General features: G+C 45.1%; 1 protein-coding gene and 1 pseudogene across 8 annotated transcripts in view; both read left to right on the top strand.

Annotated features, from left to right (window-relative positions):
• sema6dl (sema domain, transmembrane domain (TM), and cytoplasmic domain, (semaphorin) 6D, like) overlaps positions 1-27351 on the top strand; it is a 379666-nt gene that overhangs the window by 331949 nt on the left and 20366 nt on the right. For 4 of the 8 annotated variants that reach the window (XM_038813921.1, XM_038813916.1, XM_038813917.1 and 1 more), the window contains exons 5-15: positions 13568-13788; positions 15037-15196; positions 20022-20133; positions 20341-20401; positions 23224-23286; positions 23677-23778; positions 24438-24528; positions 24821-24940; positions 25141-25229; positions 25965-26182; positions 26923-27054. In XM_038813921.1, coding sequence (XP_038669849.1) covers positions 13660-13788; positions 15037-15196; positions 20022-20133; positions 20341-20401; positions 23224-23286; positions 23677-23778; positions 24438-24528; positions 24821-24940; positions 25141-25229; positions 25965-26182; positions 26923-27054 — 1277 coding nt within the window. In that variant the 5' untranslated portion in view covers positions 13568-13659. The remainder of the gene's footprint in view (positions 1-13567; positions 13789-15036; positions 15197-20021; positions 20134-20340; positions 20402-23223; positions 23287-23676; positions 23779-24437; positions 24529-24820; positions 24941-25140; positions 25230-25964; positions 26183-26922; positions 27055-27351) is intronic. The other 4 variants (XM_038813920.1, XM_038813918.1, XM_038813914.1 and 1 more) reach the window with 1 other exon arrangement.
• Positions 12286-13351, top strand: LOC119974732 (annotated as a pseudogene).

Genomic DNA, 27351 nt, shown 5'->3' with positions numbered 1-27351 from the left:
CCACTTTTGCGTATCCTGCTGCAGCTCTACTTTCCTGCCGAGGTTCGTAAATGTGAGACTCAACCGGGTTCGAAGGCATCGGCCCATCAGCAGTTCCGCAGGGGCGATTCCCATCGTCACTGGCGGCGTTCTGCTGTAGTCAAAAAGGAACCACGCCAGCCACGTGTCCATGGAACCTGTAGTTTATTTTTCTTATGCCCCTTTTGAAAGTCTGGACCGCCCTTTTCGCCAGGCCATTGGATGAGGGATGATACGGGTTGTTTCTAATATGCCGGATGCCATTTTGGTTTGTAAACGTGGCAAACTCTTCACTAGTAAAGTGCGCCCTGTTATCCGAGGGTGCTAAACAAATACCAGAGCTTTTCCACCATGCTCCTGGGCATTGTCAAGGCGATCTTATACACATCTAGTCATTTCAAGTGGACATCCATGATGACAAGGAATATGGAGCCCATGAAAGGCCCCGTGAAGTCCACATGTAGTCGCACCCATGGACATCCTGGTCATTCCCATGGATGAAGGGAGGCCACCAGTGGGGAGCTTCTGATGCTGCTGGCAAGCCAGGACTCCTGACCCTGTGGCAGGATTACCATGCAAGCTCCCCACAATAAGAAACTGCCCTGCATGCTGAGTTAGGAGAACCTCTGGGCAAAAGGGTGGAAGGCTACAGGAAGGGCCTCCTGCGCTCCGCCACTCAAAAGCATGAGGCAAAGTCTTGCCAGTCCCGGATCACACTGTGCCCATGCGCGCACCTGAGTAGCCGTCACCAGCAAGGTATCCATAAATTGAGTTGCAACCAATTAATCTGCAGCTGGTAGGGGATGGAGCACTTACAGGCAACGGTCAACACCTGAGAGCGTCAACATGGGCAATCTGCGGACCCGGGAATTTTCAAAACAAATATTCATACACGGAGAATAGAAACACCCAACACTGAATTCCAGCCAATGCGTTTCACTTATCCTTGCTAAAAAGGCCGAGCAGTGGCTCGTGGTCAGTCACAATGGAGATATGCCGCCCATAATCATATTGGTGGAATTTCGGCACTCCAAATGTTACCAGCAAGCCCTCCTTCTCGATTTGAGCCTAACGTCGCTCAGAGTCCGCCAGGGTCCTCAAAGCGAAAGCAATGGGGTGTTCTGTGCCCAGTACCGTAGGGGGAGCGCCTGTCAGGGTTAGCGGCCGAGCAGGATCATAGTGCATGAGGAGCTGTGTGGGCAACAGACACTTTTTTACTCCGGCGAATGCTTTGGCTTGTGAGGCAACCCAGAGCCACCCCGGTCCTCCTTCAGCAATATGTAAGAATACAATCGAGAGTTGGTCAATACCACCTTTTGAGCTTGCTTCACTGTTTGTGAACTTTGACCATGGCTGCACTGAGGCATGGGAACCTGTGTCCAAAGAAATTCTGTCGATCTCTGTCTTGAATATACTCGTCCACTGAGCATCTGGATGGAGGATTCTTAAGGAATCACAAATCTCTGTATGGAGACATTTATCCCCATCAAAGTCACAGATTGCTAAACCTTGCCCAGAGACTGGAGCTGCTAAAGTGACCAGGATTGCACTGAACTTCCCATTGTAATTTATCAGGCCTAAGAACGACCGGAATTCAGTGGCATTCTTTGTGGTCGGGGCCCCTGTTATGGGCGGAACCTTATCTTCCACCGGGTGTAGACCACCTATCCGTCCAGATAGATGGCAACATTTGGCAGACCCTGCAAAATATTCTCCATTATCCGCAGGAAAATTGCTGAGGCTGATGAAACCCCAAACGGGAGGTGGCATTCTCCGCCCCCCCCCCCCCCCCCCCCCCCCCCCCCCCCCCGGGCGATTCTCCAACCTGCAATAGGCCGAAGTCCCGCCCGTTCTTTGCCAGTCCCGCCGGCGTAAATCAGACTAGATCCCTTACTGGCGGCGCGGGCGGGCTCCGGGGTCCTGGGGGGGGGCGCGGGGCGATCTGGCCCCGGGGGGTGCCCCCACGGTGGTCTGGCCCGGGGGCCCACCGGTCCGCAGGTGGGCCTGTGCCATGGGGGCACTCTTCCTACGTGCCGGCCGTGTCAGCCTCCGCAATGGCCAACGCGTAGGTGAACCCCACCCTGCGCATGCACGGGGATGACGTCAGCTGACGCTCCCGCGCATGCGCGGACCCACGCCGGCCAGCAGAGTCCCTTCAGCCCCGGCTGGTGCGGCGCCAAGGGCCTTCCACGCCGGCCGGCGGGATGCCATTCTCTCCGGGGCGGGCCTAGCCCCTAAAGGTGCGGAGGTTTCCACACCTTTGGGGCGGGCCGACGCCCGAGTGGTTCACGCCACTCCGTCCCACCAGGACCCCCCGTCCGCCGGATACAGGAGAATCCCGCCTGGGAGGTGGCTGTATTTAACTAACCCCCTCTGGTTGTTCATGGTCATACATTTACTGGACCCTGGATCTAACTCTACCAGTAAATGAACATCAAGCTTTGTGACAGAACATGCTCCAGCCAGTTTTGGGTACAGATCCTCTGGTCCAGGTGTGAAACTCTGTTCACCATGAGCTTAAAATCCCCGCAGAGTCGGACATATTTGCCAGACTTCATTACCGGCACCACAGGTGTGGCCCATTCCGCAAATTGAACCGGGTATATGGCCCCCAGGTCCTTCAGACACCAAAATCCCACGTCAACGTTTAGAAACAGTGCATAGAAGACAGACCTCACCCTAAAATGCCAGGGTTAAGCATTAGGATCCACATAAATATGGGCTTTGGCCCCTATATCTTGCCCAGACTCTCCTGGAACACTTTGGGATATTTTCCCAGTAGGCGTACAGGTTCCAGGTGCCCACCCGAAAAACCTGTTGCCAGTTGAAACGGAGGACTAGCAACCAATCATGCCCCAGCAAGTTCAGCCCCGGTCCCTGTACCGCAACCAGTGGAAGGTGGACGACTGCTGACTTTTCATTACTGGAGTCATGGTGGTCCTCACAATGTTCAAAGGCTCGCCGGTATAGGCTGCCAACCTTGCTTTGGTGTCACGCAATATCAGTAGCATGATCCCTGCGCTCAGTTTCCAAAATGTGTGATGGTCCTCGTTGGAGGCGGCAGCTCCAGTGCCCATTTCCACCACCCCAGGGTCACCACTGACTTGTAACATGACTCAGATCAGGTGATAACTTTGGGGCCTTGACTCAATTCAGATGCATCGCAGTCCTCCTCATCCTGGGGGCCTACATGCAAGGCTCTGGTTTGCGGTGATGTCGGTGGCTGCCATGGATAGCGTTCACTGCGTCGAAATTGGCCGCTCTGGCGACCAGGAGTTCTCGAACCACACATTTGGCAATGTGGCCGGCTCATCCTCAGGGGAGGTACCCCGCTGGTCAGTGGTAGCTCCCGGGAGCCTGACCAGGCTGCGGAATTGCCTATGGGGCTGCCAGCTGTTCAGCAAACAACTCAGCAAACAATTTGGAGTCTGGTGCAGTTCGATTTTTATTATGATCCAGGAAATCAGGGCCCCGTAGGCGGCCAGGAGGATGATTTTCTGATCACCTTCCCCCAAAATCCTGTTAACCTGGAAGAAATACCCCGTGCACTCAGCATACTGGCTCCCGTCTTCCAGGCCTGCATGGAAGGCTTCCAGTTATGTCCCCACATTCCAGGGATTATAATCGACTGGGCAGCTAGGTGGTTCCACAAGTGAATCTGGAGTTTCCTTTTGCCCTCGTTGCCAGTTTAATAACTTGAGGAAGCCAGTAAAACAGAGATTTATTTAACTATATACCATCTTCTGCCCCAGGCAGTAACTCACTCCAATTCCAGTCTTTGCTGGGAGAACTAACCACACCAGGCCAAGCTTTGGGCCGGCTTTTATGTAAGTCTGTAACAAGCTCCAATTGGGTGGTCTCCACTTTATCTGGGAAGCTCGTACTTCACGAGTCCTACAATGGTTTCCCTCTGGTCCTTGTGGGGGTTATAACAGTGTCCAAGTCTATAATTCTTTCATACTTGAGGAAGGTCCCAGAGTTGGCCTTATTTCATTGGTGCCTAATGTTTGCTAACACTACATTCTATGGTGGTAATGTATGGAATAATTTTATGAGTGCATGAGTTTAAATTTGTAAGAAGTAAATTCGAGGCAGATCAGAGAACACAAGCGGTATTCTTCTCTCTCCCCCCCACCCCCAACGCCGGGTGGGAGAATTGCCGGGGTGCCACGCGAGTCGCACCACGCCGCCCCGACACCCGCACGTGATTCTCCCCCCCCCCCCCCCCCCCGAAACCAGCGCCGTGAGAATCGTGCCGAGCCACTCGACGAATCGCCGCAAGCGGCGATTCTCCGGCCCGAATGGGCCGAGCAGCCGGCGAAAAGAATGACAGTCCCGCCGGCACCGTTCACCCCTGGTCGCTGCCGGCGGAAACTGTGCGGGAATGCTGGGTGGGGGAGGGGGCTCCTTCACCAGGGGGGCCCTCCGATGGGTTCTGGCCCGCGATCGGGGCCCACCAATCGGCGGGCCGGCCTCTACCCCCCCGGGCCTACCTCCTTCCGTGGCCGGCCCCACAACCCCGCCGCCATATTGGTGAGGGGCCGGCGCACGTAAGAAGTTCCCCACGCATGCGCAGGATGGTGCGGCCAAACTGCGCATGCACAGGAGTGAGCTGCCCCAACTGCGCATGCGCGGGTTGGACGGTGCCCATTTGGCGCCACGTAAGGAGGCTGGAGAGGCGTGAACTAATCCAGCGCCGTGCTGGCCCCCTGTGGGGACCAGAATAGGTCGTGCCCAGGCCCTGTTCGCGCCGTCGTGAAACACGATGGCGTTCACGTCGGAACGGGCACTTAATCCCGGGAGCGGAGAATCCCGCCCGCTCTGTAACACTGAAGAAACACGGGGAACGTTCTGCCAGAATCAAAGATTAGAGATTGGTTCAAACTGCAAATGGATATTGGGAATACCAGGAAGGCAAGCCTGATGGGCAATTGTCCTTTACTGATCCTTTACTTTCGTTTCTGGTGTCTTTAGTTGTGAGTTGAGTTCGTCCTCCTTTCCTATCTAATAATACTAAATATGTAATCGTGCAAACAATATTTCCAAGTTTATTACTTAAATCTCTTGAGATTGCATTTTCGAACTAATTTTTTTTTAATGCATTTGCCAGATGCCCCCAAGCGCCTACACAACTCCCCAATGATAATTTGTTACTTGTCGCTAATTCAAGTCCTGTAATCCTGCAGGCTTGATTTACCTTGAGTAATAGATTGGGCTCACTTTATCATCAATACATATTCATGCCTCATTTACCTTGTTCAGGTTACTGATTACCTTTTTTTGCCTGACTACAGAATTTAAGCTTCTCTAATCTTTCTTCATTGTTCCCTCCTTTACAAAGGTAGACGGAACAAATAATTCTGCCTGTTTGGATTGACTTGGAATATATGGCACAGAACCAGGCTATTTGTCCCAGTGAGTCCATGCAGGCATTTATGTTCCAGTCGAGCTTCTGACCATCTTTGCTCATTGAATTCTACCATCCTAACCTTCTTTCTCTTCTCCCTCATAAGCTTGTCTAGCTTCCCCTTAAATACTATTTGCTTCACCCACATAAGCTTGTCTAGCTTCCCCTTAAATACTATTTGCTTCAGTCATTCCCTGCTGTAGAGAGAGCTCCACCTTCTCACCGCTCTTTGGGTGAAGAGGTTTCTTCTGAATCCCGATTGGATTCCGTGGTGACAATTTCATATTGATGGTCCTGGTAATGCTATTTCCCACAAGAGGAAATATTCTCTGCATCCATTCTCTCAGAACCTTTCATAATTTTAAGACCGTGCCAATAAAAATACTTCAAAAAAAATATAATAATAATAAGCCGGTCACCATCGAGTATTTTTATAAGAGAAAAGAGAGCCAGCCTGTCCATCCTTTCTCAATGTGTATAACCACGATTTTCTGGTATCATCCTTATAAATCTTGTCTATGCTCTCCCCAGTGCCTCGACATCCTTTTAAATGGTGACCAGAACTGCGCGCAACTAATCTAATTTGTATTGTACTGGAGTGCTGTATTTAGTTTTTATCTGGGGAAGGCTAAAGTCAAGCCTTTAGCCGTCCTCCATTATGACTTGGCTCCAGACTTAATGCTCAAGTAAGATTTAGTGAAGGCGGCGGGGAGGGAGGCACAGTTGCCAGTTGAGGAGAACAGGGACCTTGATTTTTGCAATGGCCTGCACTCCCCATAACAGGAAATTTTAATCCGCGCTTTCAATAGTGGCACACGATTCTGCAAAGGTGTAATAAAGCCTCAAGCAGGTATGGAAAACATTTGTGACAAGCCTCTAGAATCGCCACCAGTAAGCCTTCATCAACTGCCCAATGAAAAATCCAGTCAGTCGTATACACTTTCCCGTGTTAGTTCACAATTCTATTACAGGAAAAAGCCATTAAAACCTAGATAAGGTTGGGTAAGTGCACTTGAGGTTTTTTTTGCTTACTTTATTAATACAATAATAGAATTCTGGCAGTAATATAACACTCGTTAGGAAGGGCGGTGAGACTGATGTTTATTCCATTTGATTGTCGTTTCATCCAATACAAACATTTGCTGACATTTATTATTAGACATTGTTTGGCTCCTTAGCCAGGGCAAGGGATATGGAGATAAATTACTTGAACAAGGAGTCCTTTTTATATTTTGGAAGTCAAGCAAGGTCTCGAGATTCTTTAACCCGGAGCAAATTAACTGGTCAGATTGGTAAATGAAAAACCCAATGAATCATAGGCAGATGTAGCGGAGTCCATTTGGCCCATCATGCCTATACTAGCTCTATGGTCGAGCCTTCCATTAGAGCCCATCATCACCCGATAATTCAATTTTTCCTTCAAGCATCCATCCAATACTTTATTAAATGTTGCTGTTGAATTTGTTTCCACCACCCTTTCAGGCAGTGCCTTCCAGATCACAAAAATTACTGTTTTAAAAATAAGTCCCCTAATTGTCGATTCTCATGTGATCTGTGTTTATGAAGTTGAAGCGCAAGAATTTTTGTATCTTCCTCAGCTTTTAAATAAATTAGTGCAAAAAATGCATATGTAGAAGTTCACTCCCACACTGCATTAATTTGGCGGCTTCCAAATGCTATCTTTCAAAATAATTGAGAATAAATGAGAAGATTTAAGCCCCGTTCTCAGTATTCTTTGACAGTTTTTGGTCACGAAACAACAATAAACTGGATTGTTTTTCCAAGCGCAGAGATAACTTAATAGTATTTTTGATGTTTGGCTGTGCTATCCCTACCCAGAGAAAATGTTTATTAAAAATCAACTCCCTACAAAATGGAGTTTTGGGTTCAAGTTGACTATTTCTGTGCTACTGACCCTGTTAACGCTCCCTTCTCTGACAGAATGTGCTACATTCAATTGCCAGTTGTCCAGGCTGAATGAACCAGAAAGTTGTTAATATGGGAAAAGCTGTTTGGGTCTAAATGCTTCAAACAGCTTCACTGAAATTTTTAAGTTCAGTCGGCAAATGGTCACACTTACGCACAAATTCAATATTTGCGGAACCAGAATCAAATTGTAATGTGGTTGGTGCCCATTGCTTTTCTCGTGTTTATTTTTTTCAACTTGATTTCTCTACTTTTTTTGTGTTAATGAACAAGGATTAGCATTTTAATAGACATAAAGTGAACTTCCACCATTCTGTGCAGTTGGAGACTGTGTTGTAGATCATCCATCATCCTGTCCTGGGCCACAACAGGCTACTGGCTCCGGAATCATTTTGAGCCACACAAAGATCATCTAATTGTGAACGGCACAGCTGGCTACAGCTATTTGTTCCTTCCACACCACTGGCTGCATTGTCCGGCTTTAGTAACTAAAGTTAACATCCAGAACATGAAGTGCCTTTTGTCTGTTTGGCCTCGCCTTGCAGTGATCCAGTTCAATGGATCACACCTGCAAACTGTTTTTTGTGTACGATCAGTGGGGAATCTAGCATCTTCCAGTTTTAGATTGTCAATACCTGGTGAACTCCAAGAGATGGATAAGGGCGATTGCTGTTAAACTTTTTTTTTTGTTCAAGGCTTGGAGTTATTGATGCTGTAAATGTCCACAAATTTTATTTTTGGTTAAACGTGTGACCACATTTTAAAACCTTTCTGGGCCACATGACTAGTTTTTAGGCAAACTTAAAAGCTGTGCATAATTATTGCAAACAAATATAAAATGGTGTCCAGTTTTCCACTCTGTTGCTCACTGGCCTCCTTCTGCACTGTAAATTCTGTGGATAGTCTGGAGTGCGTTTTGTCTTCGGTCTGGGTGGAAGACGGTATATTAAGGGAATGGAGTAAAGTGGGGGAAGGCAGGGAGTGAAATACAGCAGCAGGGGGTTGCTTAGGAGTCATGCACATTTGGAAAGGCAGCGTCATGAAGCATAGCGCAATGCTTGTTTTTTCTTGGGGGGGGGGGGGGAGCTGGGTGGTGACTGGGGAGCAGAACCGAGCCTGGTAACCGTTCAAACTTTTACTATTAAAGCCCCCAGATGTTGAAGGGCAGTACAATCTTGCTTCTTTAATCACACTGGGGGATCAGCGATCAGGGACAACACTTTTCTTTTGTCTTGAATTTGATTTTCCTGTCACATCTATTTGTGATGAAAGTTGCGTCCACTTTGAAGGTTGACATGACTCTTTAAAGCACCAAGCATTTTTTGTTAATGATAAACAGCAAGAGTGGCCATTTGAGTATGTCATATTACCCTCAAATCCTATGATGGAGAGACACTTGAAGCATTCTATTTGGCCAGCCAGAGATCCATAAAGCAAACTGGAAGCATAGCAGGACCCGAGTCCTGGGGTGGCTAAGGGGGTGAGGGGGAAACTTTGGAAGAGTTTTCCAACATGGAATAGCTGACTTTATGTATAAGTTTGTTTTTTTCCCTCTGTCCCGAGTTGAAAAGTTTTTTTGTGTGTCCTTGAAATGTGGGTGACACTGCCAAGTTAGTGTCTGTCCCTAGGCACCACGGTGGCAATAAGAGTCAATCAAATACAATAGGACGAGAGCCGTGTGCACTGACCAGGTAGGTTTGGCAGATTTCTATTTCTGAAGGACAGTCATGACGCAGCTGGATTTTTGTGTCAGTCTGGCAACTTTCACGCTCATTTATCGACTGCAAACCTACAAATGGGCAGCAGGGTAGCATGGTGGTTAGCATAAATGCTTCACAGCTCCAGGGTCCCAGATTCGATTCCCGGCTGGGTCACTGTCTGTGTGGAGTCTGCACGTCCTCCCCCTGTGTGCGTGGGTTTCCTCCGGGTGCTCCGGTTTCCTCCCACAGTCCAAAGATGTGCGGGTTAGGTGGATTGGCCATGCTAAATTGCCCGTAGTGTCCTAATAAATGTAAGGTTAAGGGGGGGGTTGTTGGGTTACGGGTATCGGGTGGATATGTGGGTTTGAGTAGGGTGATCATGGCTCGGCACAACATTGAGGGCCGAAGGGCCTGTTCTGTGCTGTACTGTTCTATGTCTAAATGACCAGATTTGTTGAATGCGATTCACAGTTTGCCTTGGTAATTTTTCTCGGGGTTGCCAGTCCTGTACGGTGTAATACTCCAGTCTGAATCTCTTGAAGCCATTTCTAGTGTACAATAGCCAACTTTATGGATCCATGTTTAGTTAATTTTCCATGCATAATAAAATTTTATGCATACAGAAAGAATGTTATTTGTACAGAGATGTACTTAGTTCAGCCAAAACTCCAAATTACCATTGAAACCATAAATTGAGAGTGTTGTTTGGTTGAATAACTTTTTTTTTGTTCTTAACGGGCAGTGTTACTTTTACCTATCTCTTGAGATATTCCAGCAAATCAGCATGTTCAACCATTCCTGGTAATTTAACACCAATCCTACTTTTAAAATCACATGATAAGCCGCAATGTATGAGATTTATGAATTGATTCATTTGAGTTTTGTTACTGTTATAGTTTGGAGCCCTAGTTTAATGCTTCAATACTGCATAATTTTCTAACACTGTTGCTGGAAAATTATTTGACTCCAGTTTTTTGGACATGATTGAAAAATACAGTTAAAATATTTTTTGTTACGGGTTAACGTCAAATGTGCCCATCTGCACAGATTTTCAATGAGACCACTCTGGGCAAGGGTTTATGTAATAATAATATTTATTAATGTCACAAGCAGGCTTACACTGCAATGAAGTTACTGTGAAAATCCCCTAGTCGTCACACTCCAGCGCCTGTTCGGGTACACTTTGGGAGAATTCAGAATGCCCCATTCACCTAACAAGCATGTCTTTCGGGACTTGTGGGAGGAAACCGGAGCACCCGGAGGAAACCAACACAGACACGGGGAGAACGTGCAGACTCCTCACAAAGTGACCTAAGCCGGGAATCGAACCCTGGTCCCTGGCGCTGTGAAGCAATAGTGCTAACCACTGTGCTACCGTGCCGCCCTAGTGTTGACTGTGGAAATAGTTCCTCTGCTGGAAACAGCTCCCTAAAGTGTGTAATCAATGTACAGGCTGTGTTTTTAGACTGAGGAAATCAAGCCACAGATAAAGCACAATCATTGTTATTCTGCAAAGCCTACATTACTGGTTTAATGTAAAATCCGGAAACCAAATTATCAAAATGATAAGGCCACAGAACTTTAAAACTCAGAATAGAACATTGGGGAAAGGATTTATTGAACATTAGGTAGAGGATTTATGTACACGCCCTGTTTTTAAATATCATTGTTCACCGATAAATCTGCAATAAGCAGCAGCAAAAACTTGAACTTATTTTTCCTTGTCCACACTCTTGCCACAGGTAACAAATTAGCCTAAAATGTTACCCTTTTATAGTCTTCCTAAATTAGTTTTGTCTGGGGGAGCTTACCTATTTTCAGTGACAAAACAGTAAAAAAACATTGACAAGTTCATATATTTGGAGTAGTGCAGGAGTTAAACTAAAGACCCTGAACCTGACTCAAGGGGCTGAGTTCAAACAACCCAGACTAGTTTAACCAGCTTCATTTGTTTGCCTGACCCAGTTTTTTTATTATGAGTCACTCTATAAAACAGAGCTGGAGTTGTATAAATCAATGGTCACTGATTTGTTTTGGATCTGCAGTTTAGCACATGACAACATAAAGACCAAGTCAAGGTTTTCAGCAACATTAATTCCTGGTGTACTGCAGCTAAGTTACTTGGTGTAAATCAAGCAAGCTTGAAACATCACCTTTGTGTTTACATTCATTACTGTCTAAATCTATTTTTTAAAAGGCATTCAACCACCAAAGCACAAAAATATTAGCGAAATCCTTCTTAGTCTGGAGGCAAAAACAAACATACTTTGTCACCACTTTAACCGGTTCTGATGGCTGCAATACAGCCTGCGTTTAATTTGGCTCTTTTCAAACCTCCGAGGGATTGCATACTTGGGATAGCACCTGCAGACTGATGCGTCAATTGACATGAGACGGCCCCTACAGCTTGAATATTTGCCTAGATGTTCACGCACCTTAATTGTAACTTATTCCATAATCATAAACTGCAAGTTTAAAAATTAAACACTACCGTACATCAAAGTCTGACAAGCGGGGGAAGCAGCTGGAACACCAATTAGCCAAGTTTGTTATTCTGTACATAGGTTGGCTTTGCTCAATATTCAATGCACATCATTGTAATCACTACAAATTTGAAAGGGTGTCACCAATATGATTATATTATTCTTCTTGAAATCTCACAAGAGCCATGTACAAACCCCATGCATTCATGATATATATCTTTGATCACATCTCAATATTGTACAAGAGCTGTGGGTAATTTGACTCAATAAGGTGTGTTTGTCTCTCTGTCTCCTCCCAAGGAGAAATAATGTAATGATTCTCCGTTTTGTTATTTCCTTGCTTGCATATATAAATTGATGACAAGTAGCTGTAACCTTGAAAGTTATGAAGGTTAAGGAAAGCAATTCTAATTACCTTTGAGTGTTTGCATCAATTAGCATTACAATGGCTTTCAAGCTCTATATCAATGATAGACCAGACTGAGAGGCTTCCTCTCCTGTGGCACTGATCGTGGCCCCTTTTATTTACATGATACAGAAGATAAGCAAAACCAGAGGCCATTTTAAAAAAACTACTATTAAGACTGTTTTGTTTTCAACATGTTGTTAATGGAACAAATGCTGTTTTGACATTGATCACAAATGGTGTATTGGCCTTTTACAAGGTTGGGCAATCTTTTGAAAGGCGATATCAAACCTTGTTTTTTTTCCTTTCAGTTTTTGCATCCAAGCTTACGATCACCAAGCCTCATTAGCAATAGCTAAAGGCCTTTTACTGGGACAAACTATAGCTGAATCTGTACAATACAATTCAAAGTTCATGGGACATAAATGAGCACGTTTTACCTTTTGAAACTGTCCACACTTGACAGCTGCTACTGACCCTCACCTACCTCGTCTCTGAAAACAAGTTATTCTTCACTGTAACTGAAGGAATACATTACATTATCATCACATTCAGCTGTGGAATGGAGGTTTAAGTAGTTTACTTCAAACTTGGAGTTAGCATTCTGAATGTAATTCTAATTAATGCCTGAAGGAAGCCTGTGGCCAACGGAATATACTATTCTAAAAGATTTGGACAATAATGAAAATCAATTTAAACATAATAGCATTGTTATTTTACTGATTGCTGAGGTATTTTCCAAAGGACGCAATAATATTGGGAGCTGAGACTCTCAGCCACCCACTCACACACACACCCCGGCGGCATGTTCCGAGCGGCGCTCCGGTACAGCGGCACCGGCCTGGCCATGTGGAGGCGGACAGCGGCGGCCCGGCGAGGGCACCCAGCAGCGGCTGCCCTTGCTTCACGCTGGTATTTGCATGCCAAGCAGGAAACTGATGAGGAGTTTGATGCTCGCTGGGTAACGTACTTCAACAATCCTGATGCCTGGGAGCTCAGAAAATGAATGAACACCCTTATCGGATACGACCTTGTACCTGAACCCAAAATTCTTGATGCTGCACTGAGAGCAGGCCGTAGGTTAAACGATCTAGCTAGTGCAATCCGCATCCTAGAAGCAGTGAAGGAAAAATCTGGCCCTCACAAAGACATCTACCCCTACGATATTCAAGAACTCAGGCCTACATTGACTGAACTGGGCATTCCAACCCCAGAGGAGATCGGTCTAGACAAATTATAACATTATACCTGGCAGTCTTCTGACCTTCATCCATTATTATTGTACGTGATGCAAGATGCAACCTAAAATATTACTTTATTAAACATTTGGAGTCTTGTTCTGTCTAATGTATTATGCCTACCTGTGAACTTAATTCAATAAAGAATGGGATGAAAAAAATTAATAATAACATTGGGAGCTCTGTTCAAGTTAATTGGCTTAATTATTGCAGTTTCCTTGCAGACATTGCAACCATTCATTAGTTAGAAATCCATTGGTCAATGCTGTTGTCCACAATAGCTGCTAATGGAAACAGAACAGCTCCCCTCGTGCCCCAATCAATCAATGTTGCAGTGTTAAGAAATTGTGACTAAAATTATCCATGTTCCGTGTTGTTCGCTGTGGCAGAAGAGGCTCAGAAGCAGAAAAATGAACCCCTGTTCCTGTTTCAATCCATTGTCTGCTGCTGGGTACTGTGCGTGTGAAGACAAAGCTTTCCGATGAGGAGGAGCAGCCAATTGAGCAAGGTGCCAGAGGGCTGCCGGCACCTGGGAAACCAGAGCCCTGCATATGCCTGTGCGCTCTTGAAAGGAATGGAGAAAATTGTGATGGAAAAGACTTTAAAATTGGTGAGCTCACATGCATTGTTCCATAGAAGAATTGCTAAATTCAATACCATCAATAGTGAAAAGCACTTTGATCTCTATTACATTGCGGGGAAAATTTGAGTCACTCTATATATTTCTACTTCTGTTTCGGTCGAATACGATATCTCCCCTTTTGATAAAATAATTAAACTCAATATGAAGCACTAGTCCAAACACGCTCATCAACAGTTCTGCCACTACAGTTGCTCCATGGTAATCTCATGTCATTTTTATGTGTCATGAAAAACAAACTCAGTTACTTTGAATGTATGTGTTTACATGATGTTGACTCTACAAGGGATTGACTGTAAAACTAATCCACCTCAAATGGACAAAAAAATTCTAATCTGTGGTAAATCTGGAATTAAAGATTGTGTTCCGTTTACAAATTTTTAAGTGGTTAACTCCAAATGTGCCACGGAGACTCGTCTCTGGGAACAATAAAAACTATTTTCCCTTCAAAGTTTGCCTCCGAGATGAGGTGAGGAAGGGTCATTCTGCAGAACACAGACCATTTTTTCATACTGAACATTTATCGAGCCCAGATTTTTTGACCTTCAGCGAATTTAAAAAAAAAAAATATTTATCAACAGAACAATCGGTTTCCATAAGTTTGTCAAAACTTGCCTGGAGTTTTGAACTTGTCTTTCATTAGCTCACTGAAAGCAAGGCAAGAATGAGCAAGCTGATCAGTCAGTCTGAATCACAAGATGCACTTACATCAAGGCCGCTTATTTTGGCTCAGGAAAATGTCAAATGACAAACAGCTATTGACATGAAGACAACAAAGAAAGAAACAGCTTCCATTCACAGCCTCTGAGATTTCCCAAAGCACTTCAAAGCCAATGAAGTGGTTCTGAAGTAATGTAGGGAAACGTAGCAGCCAATCGGCATACAGCGAGGCCCAGCCATCCGTAATGAGATCACCTTCATAAAGTTGCTTGAGGAGTAAATGCTGGTCAAGGGGGATAGAAGCTTATTAGATATAAAAGGTACCTTTTGGACTTCATTAGATCATTGGCTTCTTTTTGGCTAATTTCGTTTTTCAGTTTTGTTGCATTGCTAACATTTGAGTTAAAACTGTAAATCAACAGTGGGAACAAGAGCTCAAAAAGCACATGATAACACTCATGCTTTGACTGAGTTACAGAGTGTGCTGGAGGGAGTTACAATTCTAGTGCTGGCGAATGATTCACAAAATTCCTTTTTTGTTTGTTTTTCTTTCTGCAGGTATCTTCCATTTTGCGAAGGAAGACCGTGCCCAGCATGAAGCTCTGTGCAGATTATTCCTCCTTTTTGGTGCCCTTCTTTCTACTACTGGTGGCTTGCCCAACTGAAGCCGTTAGCTTCCCTGAAGACGATGAACCTATTAACACGATCGAGTTTCACCGTAAGTGAAATGCCTCATGGAATGTCACTGTTCCTTCTGGCACGATGCAAACATGGGTGTAGCGAAACCTGTGCCATAGTAACATAATAGCCTGACAAGGCAAACCATAGAACGGTGAAGCAGAACAAAAACAGGCCCACTTCTCTCGCCAATAAAATAATTACAGTGCAAATTGGAAGAAGACAGGATAAAGTAAGGCTTTGAATTTAATCTGTTTTAAAATAATAATTAAGTGACACAGTTCGTACATATTAATCCACAGAATCTTGTTTTTAACAAATCAGATCACCGTTTATGATTCTGTGTTTAAGACATGTTTATTACTATCTGTGGCATTAAATAATAATTAATTTCTGCTGAAGTTGTCACTTACAGCATTTTCAATATTTTCTGAATGAATGAGCTAAGGGTATCTGTCGTTCCCCACCACCAGTCAGACCACGTAGGCTCAACTAATTGTGTCCGACAGCCGAAGCGGAATTCGCCCTTGCCCCCATTGGCGCCGGGGGGGGGGGGGGGGGGGGGGGGGGAAGAATTCAGCGGGAGGTCCAAAGATCGCTTTTAAACCTGCGTGAATTTTCTGCGGGATTTTCGGCTACTGCCAGCCATGGCAGTTCAGAAACAACCCCTGGAGGCTGGCCGTGTGAAACAAACCTGCACCCCGAGAATGCAATGCCGGACTGGAGTCTTCTAATCACAGCCAATTCTCCACCCGCTGGCGGGAATACATGCCAGTGCGAAACATGTTTGGAAAACATCGGCACTCCCATGAACAATGCCTGGGGCTGCCTCCAGAGTGCAGGATGGAAGCAGCCGACAGCCCTGGGCCTCAGACCGCCACAGCAATGGATGGGAGGGGCCGGGGGGAAGCATCTACAGGTGGAACTTCCAGACTCAGTGTTCTGGCCGGTATCCATCTTCCAGCCTCTTGAGTGCTCCTGGAGATGCATTTTCATTTTCAGGAGGTCCGCCTTCTTTCTCAATAGCGGGTCAGTGATGTTGGGCACTTTTTCAATATGGCACCCAGATAGGACGGCGGACTACACACCATCAGGCTTGTCCTTCCAAGGAATACAGCACAAAGCATCCGGGTGCATGATTAATGAGGTCAGGACCGGAAGATTAGATGTGTCCCATCAGCCTCTGTAGCGGGAAACACTCCCAAGTTCTCTCGCCCATTGTCTTAGTTCCTTTCAATGAGTAAACATTACAAGTGCCAATATAGCATTGTACATACAGCCCCACGAAGAGGAAATGAATCTTTGCTGATGGTGAATGTCCTGGACAATGTTCCTCCTTAAAGCAGGAAAACTTCTGTTTCTCTTCAAAGAGTGCCTGTCTCAGCAAACAGCGGGAGACATGGTTTAACATCTTAGCTGTAAAAGTTTCCTCTAACAATGCAGCATTCCTTCAGTATTGCACTGGTCAGTATAAGTCTGTATGCTCAAATCCATGTGGACCTTGAAATCACAGGCTTTTGACTCAAAGGTCAGAGTCAAATGTGCACAACAATGTTGGTCTGAGATCGACAGGACCTGATGGTGCTGGTCAGTAATTTTCAAATGCCAAAATGCTTTTCAAATGTTGCTCAAACCGAACCAGCCAACTCGGCTACAAAAGCAGACTGGGATTGGCTACTCTGAGGTGCGGCACACTTCATGACCCCTGAAAGCCTCAGCACCATCGACAATGTTCAAGTCCTATTTTTTGCTGGAACATCTGCAACAGATGTGGATTAATGCAGCCGCACCAATAATCATCATAATCTTTATTAGGGTCACAAGTAGGCTTAAATTAGCACTGCAATGGCTTCACTGTGAAAATCCCCATGTCGCCACACTCTGGCGCCTGTTCAGGTACGCTGAGTGAGAATTCAGAATGTCCAATTCACCTAACAACACATCTTTCAGGACTCGTGGGAGGAAACCGGAGGAAACTCACCCAAACACGGGGAGAACATGCAGACTCCGCACAGTCAGTGGCCCAAGCCAGGAATCGAACCTGGGTCCCTGGCGCTGTGAAGCAACAGTGCTAACCACCGTGCTACCCTGCCACCCAAGTTCTACACCCTCCAGGAAAAGACATTCTGCTTTGTTGGTGCCTCTGCTGATGAACTCCATAAGCACCCATCCAGCACTGGTGTACTGTGGCTGTAGTATGCACCATTTGTAGAATGCACTGCAACAAACACAGGCTTACTCCAGATATTGGTCACAATTTAACCAAATGGGGATTATATCCCATATCAGGAGCATTTAGCTGCATGTTTCCCAGCATTTGCAGCGCCGAGAAACACAACACTATCTAATGTGACTCTGGATGGATACAGAGCCTCAGCGTGGAAAGCGTGGCTGAGGGTGCACGTAGTCCCATTTCCTGCCCTACTCTCAGGGAGAGATCGGGGCATCATTTTTAAATGGCATCCCGAACACCCCCCCCCCCCCCCCCCTCAATCCCTCCCCTACCCCCTCCCCAATCACAAGCCTTAACTCACTGTAAGGGGGTTCCTGGGCCCCCCTGCCCAATCACCACTGTGCAAGAAATGCTAGCTGGCAGTACCACCTTGGCAGTGCCAGGCTGGTATCCATGTCGCACTGCCAGGGTGCTAGTTTGGCAGTGCCTGGGTGGCACCACCAGTGCACGGTACCAATGGTGGCATGCACATGGGGCCATCTATCCCCTGGGAGACCCCCACAAGTGCCGTTCCATCTGGTCTCCGTTTGTGGATACCAGCACTGAACAGCGCTCGCCCGAGGTCTCCAAGATGGAGGGGATAGATCCCAACACCATGGTTACTTCAGGGAACTACATATTAAAGCGACAGTAGCTGTCTCGTTACAATGTGCAGATTTGACAAACGGTAATCCAGCCCACAATCATAGAATCTACAGTGCAGAAGGAGGCCATTCGGCCCATCGAGTCTGCACCGGCCCTTGGAAAGAGCACCCCATCCAAGCCCACACCTCCACCCAATCTCCGTAACCTTACCTTTTTTTTTAAATTTGGAGTACCCAATTATTTTTTTTTTTCCAATTAAGGGGCAATTTAGCGTGGCCAATCCACCTACCCTGCACATCTTTGGATTGTGGGGGCGAAACCCACACAGACACGGGGAGAATGTGCAAACTCCACACGGCCAGTGACCCAGGCTGGGATTCGAACCCAGGTCCTCAGCGCCGTAGACAGCAATGCTAACCACTGTGCCACCGTGCTGCCCAGCCGTAACCTTACCTAACCACTTTTGGACACTAAGGGCAATTTAGCACAGCCAATCCCCCTAACATGCACATCTTTGGACTGTGGAACGAAACGGGAGCACCCGGAGGAAACCCACGCAGACACGGGGCCACGCAGACACGGGGGGGAACGTGCAGACTCTGCACAGACAGTGACCCAAGCCGGGAATCAAACCTGGGACCCTGGAGCTGTGAAGCAACTGTGCTAGCCATTGTACTCTCATGCTGCCCATAAATGGCGGGCTTCACATCATGATATCTCATGAGATCACGTTAGATCACGTGAGGTGTGACGAGCCGGGTAAGTCCCAGGGTTTCCAGTCGTTTACCTGCGTCGTTGCGCTACACTTTTGGGCGCAGTGTGGCCGGTAGACCGCACCCACCATCTTCCAGCCCCACGACACCTACCAATATGGAAGCCGGAAATATCATTGGAACGCTGTCACCTCTAATTTCCCTGACACGTCACACACCAGCTTAACTTCAACATGTATCACCATTCCTTCACTGTCACTGGGTCAAAACGCTGGTGTTCACTACCAAGCACAATTGTGGGAGCACCCATCACAAGGGCTGCGACAGTTCAAGAGCAAGCTCCACCAATATCTTCTCAAGTTGCAGCTAAGGTGGAGCGATAAATGCAGTCGTGCCGGTTCCACCAACATCCTGAGACCAAAACTAAAATTACCGAATGTCCCCAATCACAATTGCTCATAGAGAGTGAAATTGGTGTGGGTACAAAAATAGACTGAAGCAAAACTGTCAATTATCATTCTAGATAACATCTCCTTTCCAGCCTGGCAAGTGAGATGGCCATGTTTGTGATCACATATATCCAAGGTGATATGGCATCGTTCTCTGAAATTTGTAAAGTGAGAAACCCTGGGCTGGATTCTCTGACCCACCGCGCCACTTTTTTTGCCTTGACCGGCCGGCGCGATTCTCAGTTTCGCCGGCCAGTCAATGGGCTTTTCCATTGTGGGGCAGGCCCACGCCGTCGGGATACCCTGGGCACCGGCAAAACGGAGAATCCTGCCCCCGTCTGAGAAGCCGATACATTGATGTGATCCCGGCCACACGTCACCGCTACATTCCCATCCTGTTTGCACTGTAGTTCAGAGGTGCCCTGTGCTCTGTAAATGAAGATAATTAATAAGTAAAGCTGGAATGACAGAGTCAGTGAGCAGGAGGTATCTCTGAATGAATATTTATCAGTACCAGCAACTACATTTGGTTGTCTGACAATCATTAATTAGAAAATAAATGTTAATGTCTCCCATGCTTGATGTCAAACACTAACGTGCCGGCTTTGTTTTGTTCAAGTAAAATCTGTCTGCGATACAATGCATTATGTTTCCAAATGGTTTGTACTAGCTACATACCAGCAGTTAATTTCTTGCATGGATTTCTGTGCAATGTAATCTTGCGTGACGATGCAAGGGTTGGGGTTGTTGGGTTACGGGTATAGGGTGGATACGTGGGTTTGAGTAGGGTGATCATTGCTCGGCACAACATCGAGGGCCGAAGGGCCTGTTCTGTGCTGTACTGTTCTAAAAAAAAACAAAAAAAAACAAATTTTGTATTCGCAGATTCGAGACAATATCCAATATTCAGAGGTCGACTTTTAGGAAACGAGTCTTTGCACAGACTGGACTATCAGCTGATGCTGAAAATCGAAGATATACTTTATATTGCTGGCAGGTAACTGAGCTAATCTGGGTTTTTCTATTCTTTGCCCACTTGTATCAAATCACAAATTTAAACATTAAACTTAAATCCCCCAGGCGGCATTCTCATCAAAAGTTAATTTAGAAAGGAAAGAAAAGGCTTAAGCTTGAATGGTGACCTCAACTTCTGAACTGTAATATAGCAAGCGTATTTACATGCTTAAATTGTATTTATTTTCAGGGACCAAGTCTACGCCATTAATTTAAATGATCCACTAAGGGGAGAAATTATTTCGAGCAAGGTACGTCAATTTTCTTCCCCTTTTAACATCTTCCTCGCTACCCCCCTCAACTGCATCCACGCTGTACAATGTGGTCAGTAGAACTAACAGTGCAGACAGCTCCTTGGTGAACTCCACAGCCGTTTCTGGTTTATCCTCTAACTGACCATTAGTACCAAGTCACACTTTTGTTTTTATCCCTCCTCCTATGGCGCCATCTCCTGTTAAGCATCTCCCCCATAGACCACCTCAATGAGACACCGAGGATTCTCAGGGGACTTAACAGGGTAGATGCTGAGAGATTGTTTCTCCTTGTGGGAGCATCTGGGACCAGAGGGCGTAATCTCAGAGTAAGGGGGTTGCCCGTTTAAATCAGAGATGAGGAGGAATTTCTTCTAACGGGGCAGTGAATCTGTGGAATTTATTACCGCAGAGAGCTGCAGAGGCCTGGTTTAAGGCTGAGATGAACACATTTTTAATCAGTAAGGGAATCGAGGGTTATGGAAATTTGTGGATTATCAGACCAGATCGGTCATGGTCTCATTAAACGGCAGAGCAAACTCGGTGGGACAAACGGCTCTCTTCTGCTCCTATATATTATGGTCAATGGCCTCTCCTTTAAAATGCTCTGCATCAATGGATCCACCCTCTCATTTGCATTCTACCCCATTGGCAACACTGACTGCAGACATATAAGATCAGCTTTGCTGATGAAATCCAGCTCTATCTTCCCACCATCTCTCTCAACCACTCCACTGCCTGCGTTGGGTCAGATTATTTCTCCAACGCCCAGTTTGGTTTGGCCACAATTGCCTCCAATTAAAAAACCCAAGTCATTGTCCGTGGCCCTTGCCACACTCTGGTAACCATATTCTCTCCATTTTAAGCACTGCTGCAAAATAACATTGGCTGTCTTTGCCCCGCCTCTAATCATCTGCTGTCTATCACTTCCAGAGAAGACATGCTCTCCTGGCCACCTCCCATCATTTGTCACTTCTACCTCACCCAAACCCTGTTATCCCTAATGTCAGCCTGCACCAGGCCCTGCGTACACAGCCCACTTTACTCTCTGACCTAATGGGACGGCGGTGGTGCAGTGGGATTGTCACTGGATGAGTAATCTAGACATGGGGTTCGAATCCCACCACAGCATGTAGTTAACTCTTAACTGTTCTCCGACATCTTCTCAGAGGTCTAGCCTTGGCGATGGGAACCCAGCTGATAGACAGGCCAGGGAAATTGGGTGATGTTCCTGCAAGGAAAGGAACATAGTATTAGTGGATGGCCAGGGAAAAGGTTTGGATTACTCAGAACCCACTTGACACAGGGTAAATGCGCAAGCCCACCTCGCTCTCAGTGCCGGCCCACTGGCACCCTGTGAGCTCCACAGCTTGTTCCTCAAATGAAGTCAGGATCTTCAACTCCAGCATCCCACCGCCTGTCTTCACTGGTCCACAGCGGTTCTGAGGAAGCTTCTCCTGCAGAGAAACATAAGGGAATAACATTGGCAGATCATCTAGTGGGTCAGATGTCGATGAAACCAGGCATGTGTAGGCACAGCGCACGAGCAGGGAGGAGGAAGTGAGGGGAAGAGTCCCAAGGGATGTGAGGAACCCTGTGAGAGGTTGATGCTGACATCCTGGTAGCATGTGGGATTGAGGTGGCATTACGAGAGATGAAGCAAGGTGGAGTGCAGAGAGGATGCCTGAAGCACTTACTGTGGCGGAATGGAATAGGCTGTTCACCTTTTGGCAGCATTGCACCCCCGTCCGTTTGTGGAGGGTGCTGGGTCTCACTGGTGTGGCCACCGTCTCCCAGGCGGGGTTGGTGAATTTGCTGGAGGGTCTCCTGCCAGCCTGTGGGTAGATTTTTGCCTTTCTCTCCTCCACCGCATCCAACGTTCTGGTTAGGGTCCCCTCCGTAAAGTGGGGAGCTGGTTTCCTCGCTGCCATTCCCCTGGATTGAATAAGAGCAAGTGCTGTGTGTGGAGCCATTTGAATACAGCCTTGATTAAATTTCTCAGATAGCCCCAGAGTGGGTGAATCAGACGGTTCGTGTCACAGGTGCAGCGTTTTTAATGTGGGGAAATCTTGTAAAGTGCCTAAACAAATTGCAGTCTGGATCGTGCCGGCAAGATTCGCACTAGCTTTTGCGCCAAAACTGACACATAGCCATATTTTGGGGAAAACCTGCCCACAAGGCACCCCTCCTAATATTTCCTCATTTTTCTGATGCCTCGACAGTTTTCTACATTAAAAGGGCTACATAAGAGTTATTTTTCTTACTTTACACTGTCATTTGTTTCCCCTACCCTTATCCATGCTTTGTTTGTCTCTCGCTGTGTACGCTTGAAGAAATGCTCACAGGTCCAAACAGAATCAGCAATTCTGACACATGTGTATTCAATTGAACCAGCCAGCCTTGGTCACTTGAGGATGTTAGAATGTGGCAAATGGTCCAATACTTTGTGCTGAATTTGTAAAACGCTGCCGCTCTCGAATCGAGTACAAGTTTGGGGCTAGCATACTTCCGTGTGCTAAAGGGAAGGCTCATGAGTGATAATTTGGACAGGTTTTGAGAGGCAGAGTCAGATACACAGGCTCAGCTGAAATATTTCAACGTCTTAACACTCATACAGTGATGGAACAATTGTAAAACTGACAAGCTTGTTACATACTGTGTTTGGTGCTCGTAGGTTGCAAAGTAACCAGCTGAGAAATATTGAGAGTTTAAATCCATTTATAAAACGCTGTTACAAAATGTTGCAACCATAATTTTCTTCTGTTGGATCAATGAGTCCAATCTAAACAGTAAATCTATCTACCCACTCTACATTGTGATAGAAACTAACCTGGAAGTCAAGACAGCAAGACAGAAGTAACTGCGCCATGAAGGGCAAACACAAAGTATGTACTATATTCTGAATTATTGTCTGTCGATGCAATTATACTCCCAATAACCAGTTGATTTAACACAACCACTGGGCTTCGATCTCCATATAGTGGAGTGTGGCAAACATAGTGCATTAACTGAAGTGAATGATGAAACTATTGATTAATATAAATATTTGGCTTCTGAGATAGAAGCACGTTTATTCATTGGAGTGAATGGGAATGAAATATTGACAGATATTGGCGTGAATGGGAATAATGCATTGATATTCTGTGCTGAACCAGACGTTCATTTATCTGAATTATGCTGTATTTTGACTGAGACAGACTACTTCATTTATTATAAGCTGATTAAATCAGATGCAGTATCTATCTAATGCATTTTTGGATTTATTTTTCCATTAGGATGAATGCCACAATTTTATCAAAGTCTTTGTCCCCAAATCTGACGGCAGTGCCTTTGTTTGTGGCACAAACGCTTTTAACCCTGTATGCAGATATTATCGGGTGAGTAATGATGAAACCTTTTGTCAATTAAAATCGACCGATTTAGCAGAATTGATCCCTTTATCTGCCCAAGTGGGCCCAGCATGTCTTCAGAGTTTTCAGCAATCCATCAGCAGTTTGGTTCTTTGCAGACTAATTGATTAACAGTTTCAGTGGAAGTAAAGCCTGAAAATGGTTATGTCGCTACTGAGCGAGGCCTTGATAAGCTCACAGAACAACTCGAGATGTGCCTCTGCCTTTCAAACAAAAGCAAAAATGGACACCCAAGGTCAACCGCTCCACTGAAAGCGAAAATGAATATCCAGAAAAGACTTGAAGCCTTTAATATTTCATCATTGCAAATTTATATGAAAATTAAATTTCTGGAAGGATGAGCCATAACTTTCGCATTTAAATCCCTTATCTGAAAGATTGCTTGAATCAGAATGGCATGAAAAATTTACTTAATTTCAAAAATATTAATAAATCACTTCAAGAAGTAACAATTTTTTTTTTGCAATATTTGAAGTTTGCAAAGGTTAATGCTAATGTCACAGAAGAGCTGAACACTTGAATACATCAATAATAATTGTATTATAGTCATATAAAATGTTATTGCTTCACAGCTGTTGTACGAACAGTGCTGACACAAAGCTATAATTTATCTTCATTTTATGTAGTTGGACACTTTGGATTATAATGGCGAAGAAGTCAGTGGATTGGCACGGTGCCCATTTGATGCCAAGCAAACCAACGTTGCCCTCTTTGCTGGTAAGATGTTCATTAGCATTGAATCTAAATGATTGATAATGTTTATAGTGTCAATGCAAGTTTGGAAAGATACGGCGGCTCATTGTGTGCCAAGTTTGTGTCACCAACATTATTACAGCCGATAATTCATTTCAATGTGGAACTACTCCAAACACCAGTCTGTGTACATTTATAGAAATAATATACACAAGCATACGGTAACAGTATCCAGGAACTGAAGTAACCACAGGAGAACATTGTGCAAAGTAAGGCTAAAATGAATAACTTGCTTTTTGCCTGCTTCATATTCTAGACAATAAATTGTACTCAGCAACAGTTGCAGACTTCCTGGCCAGTGATGCAGTCATCTATCGTAGTATGGGGGATGGATCAGCTCTCAGGACAATTAAATACGATTCAAAATGGATCAAAGGTAATGCTAAAATTGTGCATACTGTTGAATCTGACTTCAAGCTAAGTAATGTATTGTAAATTAATATAATGTGAACTTTTATTCCTAGACATGGCAATTTGTTAAATGTTTCCAAACCTTGTGTCTGACAAAAATAGTGTGTGCGTGTATGTAGCTGAAAATGCCAGAAGTCTAAATATGCATTTAATATGTTTTAACAGAGCCTCACTTCCTACATGCTGTTGAATATGGAAATTACGTGTATTTCTTCTTCCGAGAAATAGCTGTTGAACACAACAACCTTGGAAAGGCAAGTTGCTCTTCTCGAGGTGACAATTCACAGTCACAAATGAGCGTGAGAAATATTAATGAATTTTGCTTTAAAAAGCAAATTGCTGAATCTATATCAGCGTGTTCAGTAAACATATGGCAGGCTTGTTTATGAATAATTATAAATGACTAATCTGAATTACACATTTGGAAAGAGTGGGAGGTTATAAATTGTCAGGTATTTCATTCTGGTGCAATTAGAATCAATGTTTAGGGGATTTATCTTTTAATTGCATTTACCATGAGGATCTTTTGCCTCGCCTGTTCCTGCTCATTTGTTCTTTAAGTGAAAATTTAAGATTTGCAGACACTATGATCAATTTTGCTGAAAGATTTCTAAAAAATTATTCTTCCCTCTAAAGGCTCCCACTAATAAATATTTTAGTCTCACTAATGCTGTTCATGTTACTTGCAATCCCACATAGATTTGCCACAGTAAATTATTAAGCATCTTACTCATGGTTAATTAAAGTGGTTACAACTCATTGACCATATGTTTTTCAATATTGTAGAGCAGGTCTGGGAGTACTATGCTTATTTGGAAGTCCTTAAAAAAAATTGCCAATTACTAAAGAAAGCGTTAATTACAGTTGGTGTTGGAGTAATTTATTAAAAGTTAAGAATATATAAATAGTAATAGTGTAAAGTCGATTTTTAATATCTTGGTTTGGCACAAATGAGTCTTGTTCAGCGTATCATTTGTGTTTCTTCATAGGCTGTTTATTCACGTGTAGCAAGGATTTGTAAGAACGACATGGGAGGATCCCAGCGGGTGTTGGAAAAACACTGGACATCATTTCTAAAAGCTCGTTTAAACTGCTCAGTTCCTGGAGATTCATTCTTCTACTTTGATGTATTACAGTCCATCACAGACATTATAGAAATCAATGGGTACCCGTCCATTGTCGGAGTATTTACGACCCAGCTTAACAGGTGAGGAATGGCTAACCTAGCTTCAAATTGTTGGTATTTCATCTGGATGTTCAGAGGTGGGATGCAAAGGAGGGGCCTGGCGTTTCAGACGGAAACACAATCTGCGTTTCCTAGTGTACTGGGTTTAATGGATTCCCTCGCTTGAAAAGCAGTTTGATTAGCAGGCTTGGCTTCTTGTCGAGTGTGAGGTATGCTGGAATGAGCCGCAGGAGCAGGTAAATCCGATCCATCCACTGGCCAGAATTAGCAGGCCATTCCTGCCGGTGGGATCCCCTGGTCCTGAACCTCCGCCACAGGTTTCCCAAAGACAGGGGAAGTATTCAACGGGGAACCCTGTTGGCAATGACGGGATCACAAAATCATCCCGCCAGCTACTGGTGGCCTTCTTCTGCCACTGCAAAACATGCGGCGGGGGTGGGGAATGCCACCCACTGGGTTGGTTTGAAGATCCGGTGGATGTGCTACTCCTCCTTCTGACCCACAAAGCAGTGCTGTAAAAGCACTTTAGCTTCTCTTCTGTGCCATCCTCACCTCCCTCAAACTTGTGCGTTTCCCAATTCCCGCCTTGTCCTGCCTCCATTACTACTTCCCCAGAGGAGGGCAAATTGAAGGTCGAGGCTTCAGATCTTTAAAACTTTAAGGATCTGGTGTGACCCAAACCCACACATTTGTGGGAAGCTAAAATTCAGCCCTTTGGTCGAATGAAATTTTTTGATGCCATATTTTCCTATCTTGTACAGCATCCCTGGATCGGCAGTGTGTGCCTTCAATATGGAAGACATTGAAAAATCATTCAGAGGAAGGTTTAAAGAACAAAAGACCCCAGACTCTGTTTGGACTGCTGTGCCAGAAGATAGGGTACCAAAGCCTAGGTATATTATTTCATTATTACCATTATCAATGTTAATAACATCAAGGATTTGACAGATTGTCTCAGTTGACTCACCTTGAGTGAGAAGTTACATGATTTTTTTTTAATGTTTTTTATTGGGTTTTTGAAAATAGTATATTTACAGTTATGTACACAGAATGAAAAATAAAAAAACAAACTGGTGGGATATTGTATGCCAGCTCAAAAACAGAAACTCTGTATAGTTAGCAATATTACTTTTAACAAATAAGTAGATACATGTTTGCAGGGGTGGGCGGGGGGGGGACTGTGGAGGTAT

Source organism: Scyliorhinus canicula, chromosome 12 (genome assembly GCF_902713615.1).
Source record: "Scyliorhinus canicula chromosome 12, sScyCan1.1, whole genome shotgun sequence".
NCBI classification, from domain to species: domain Eukaryota; kingdom Metazoa; phylum Chordata; class Chondrichthyes; order Carcharhiniformes; family Scyliorhinidae; genus Scyliorhinus; species Scyliorhinus canicula.
The sequence above is the reverse complement of the archived record's forward strand: the minus strand, read 5'-3'. Positions and strand labels throughout refer to the sequence as shown.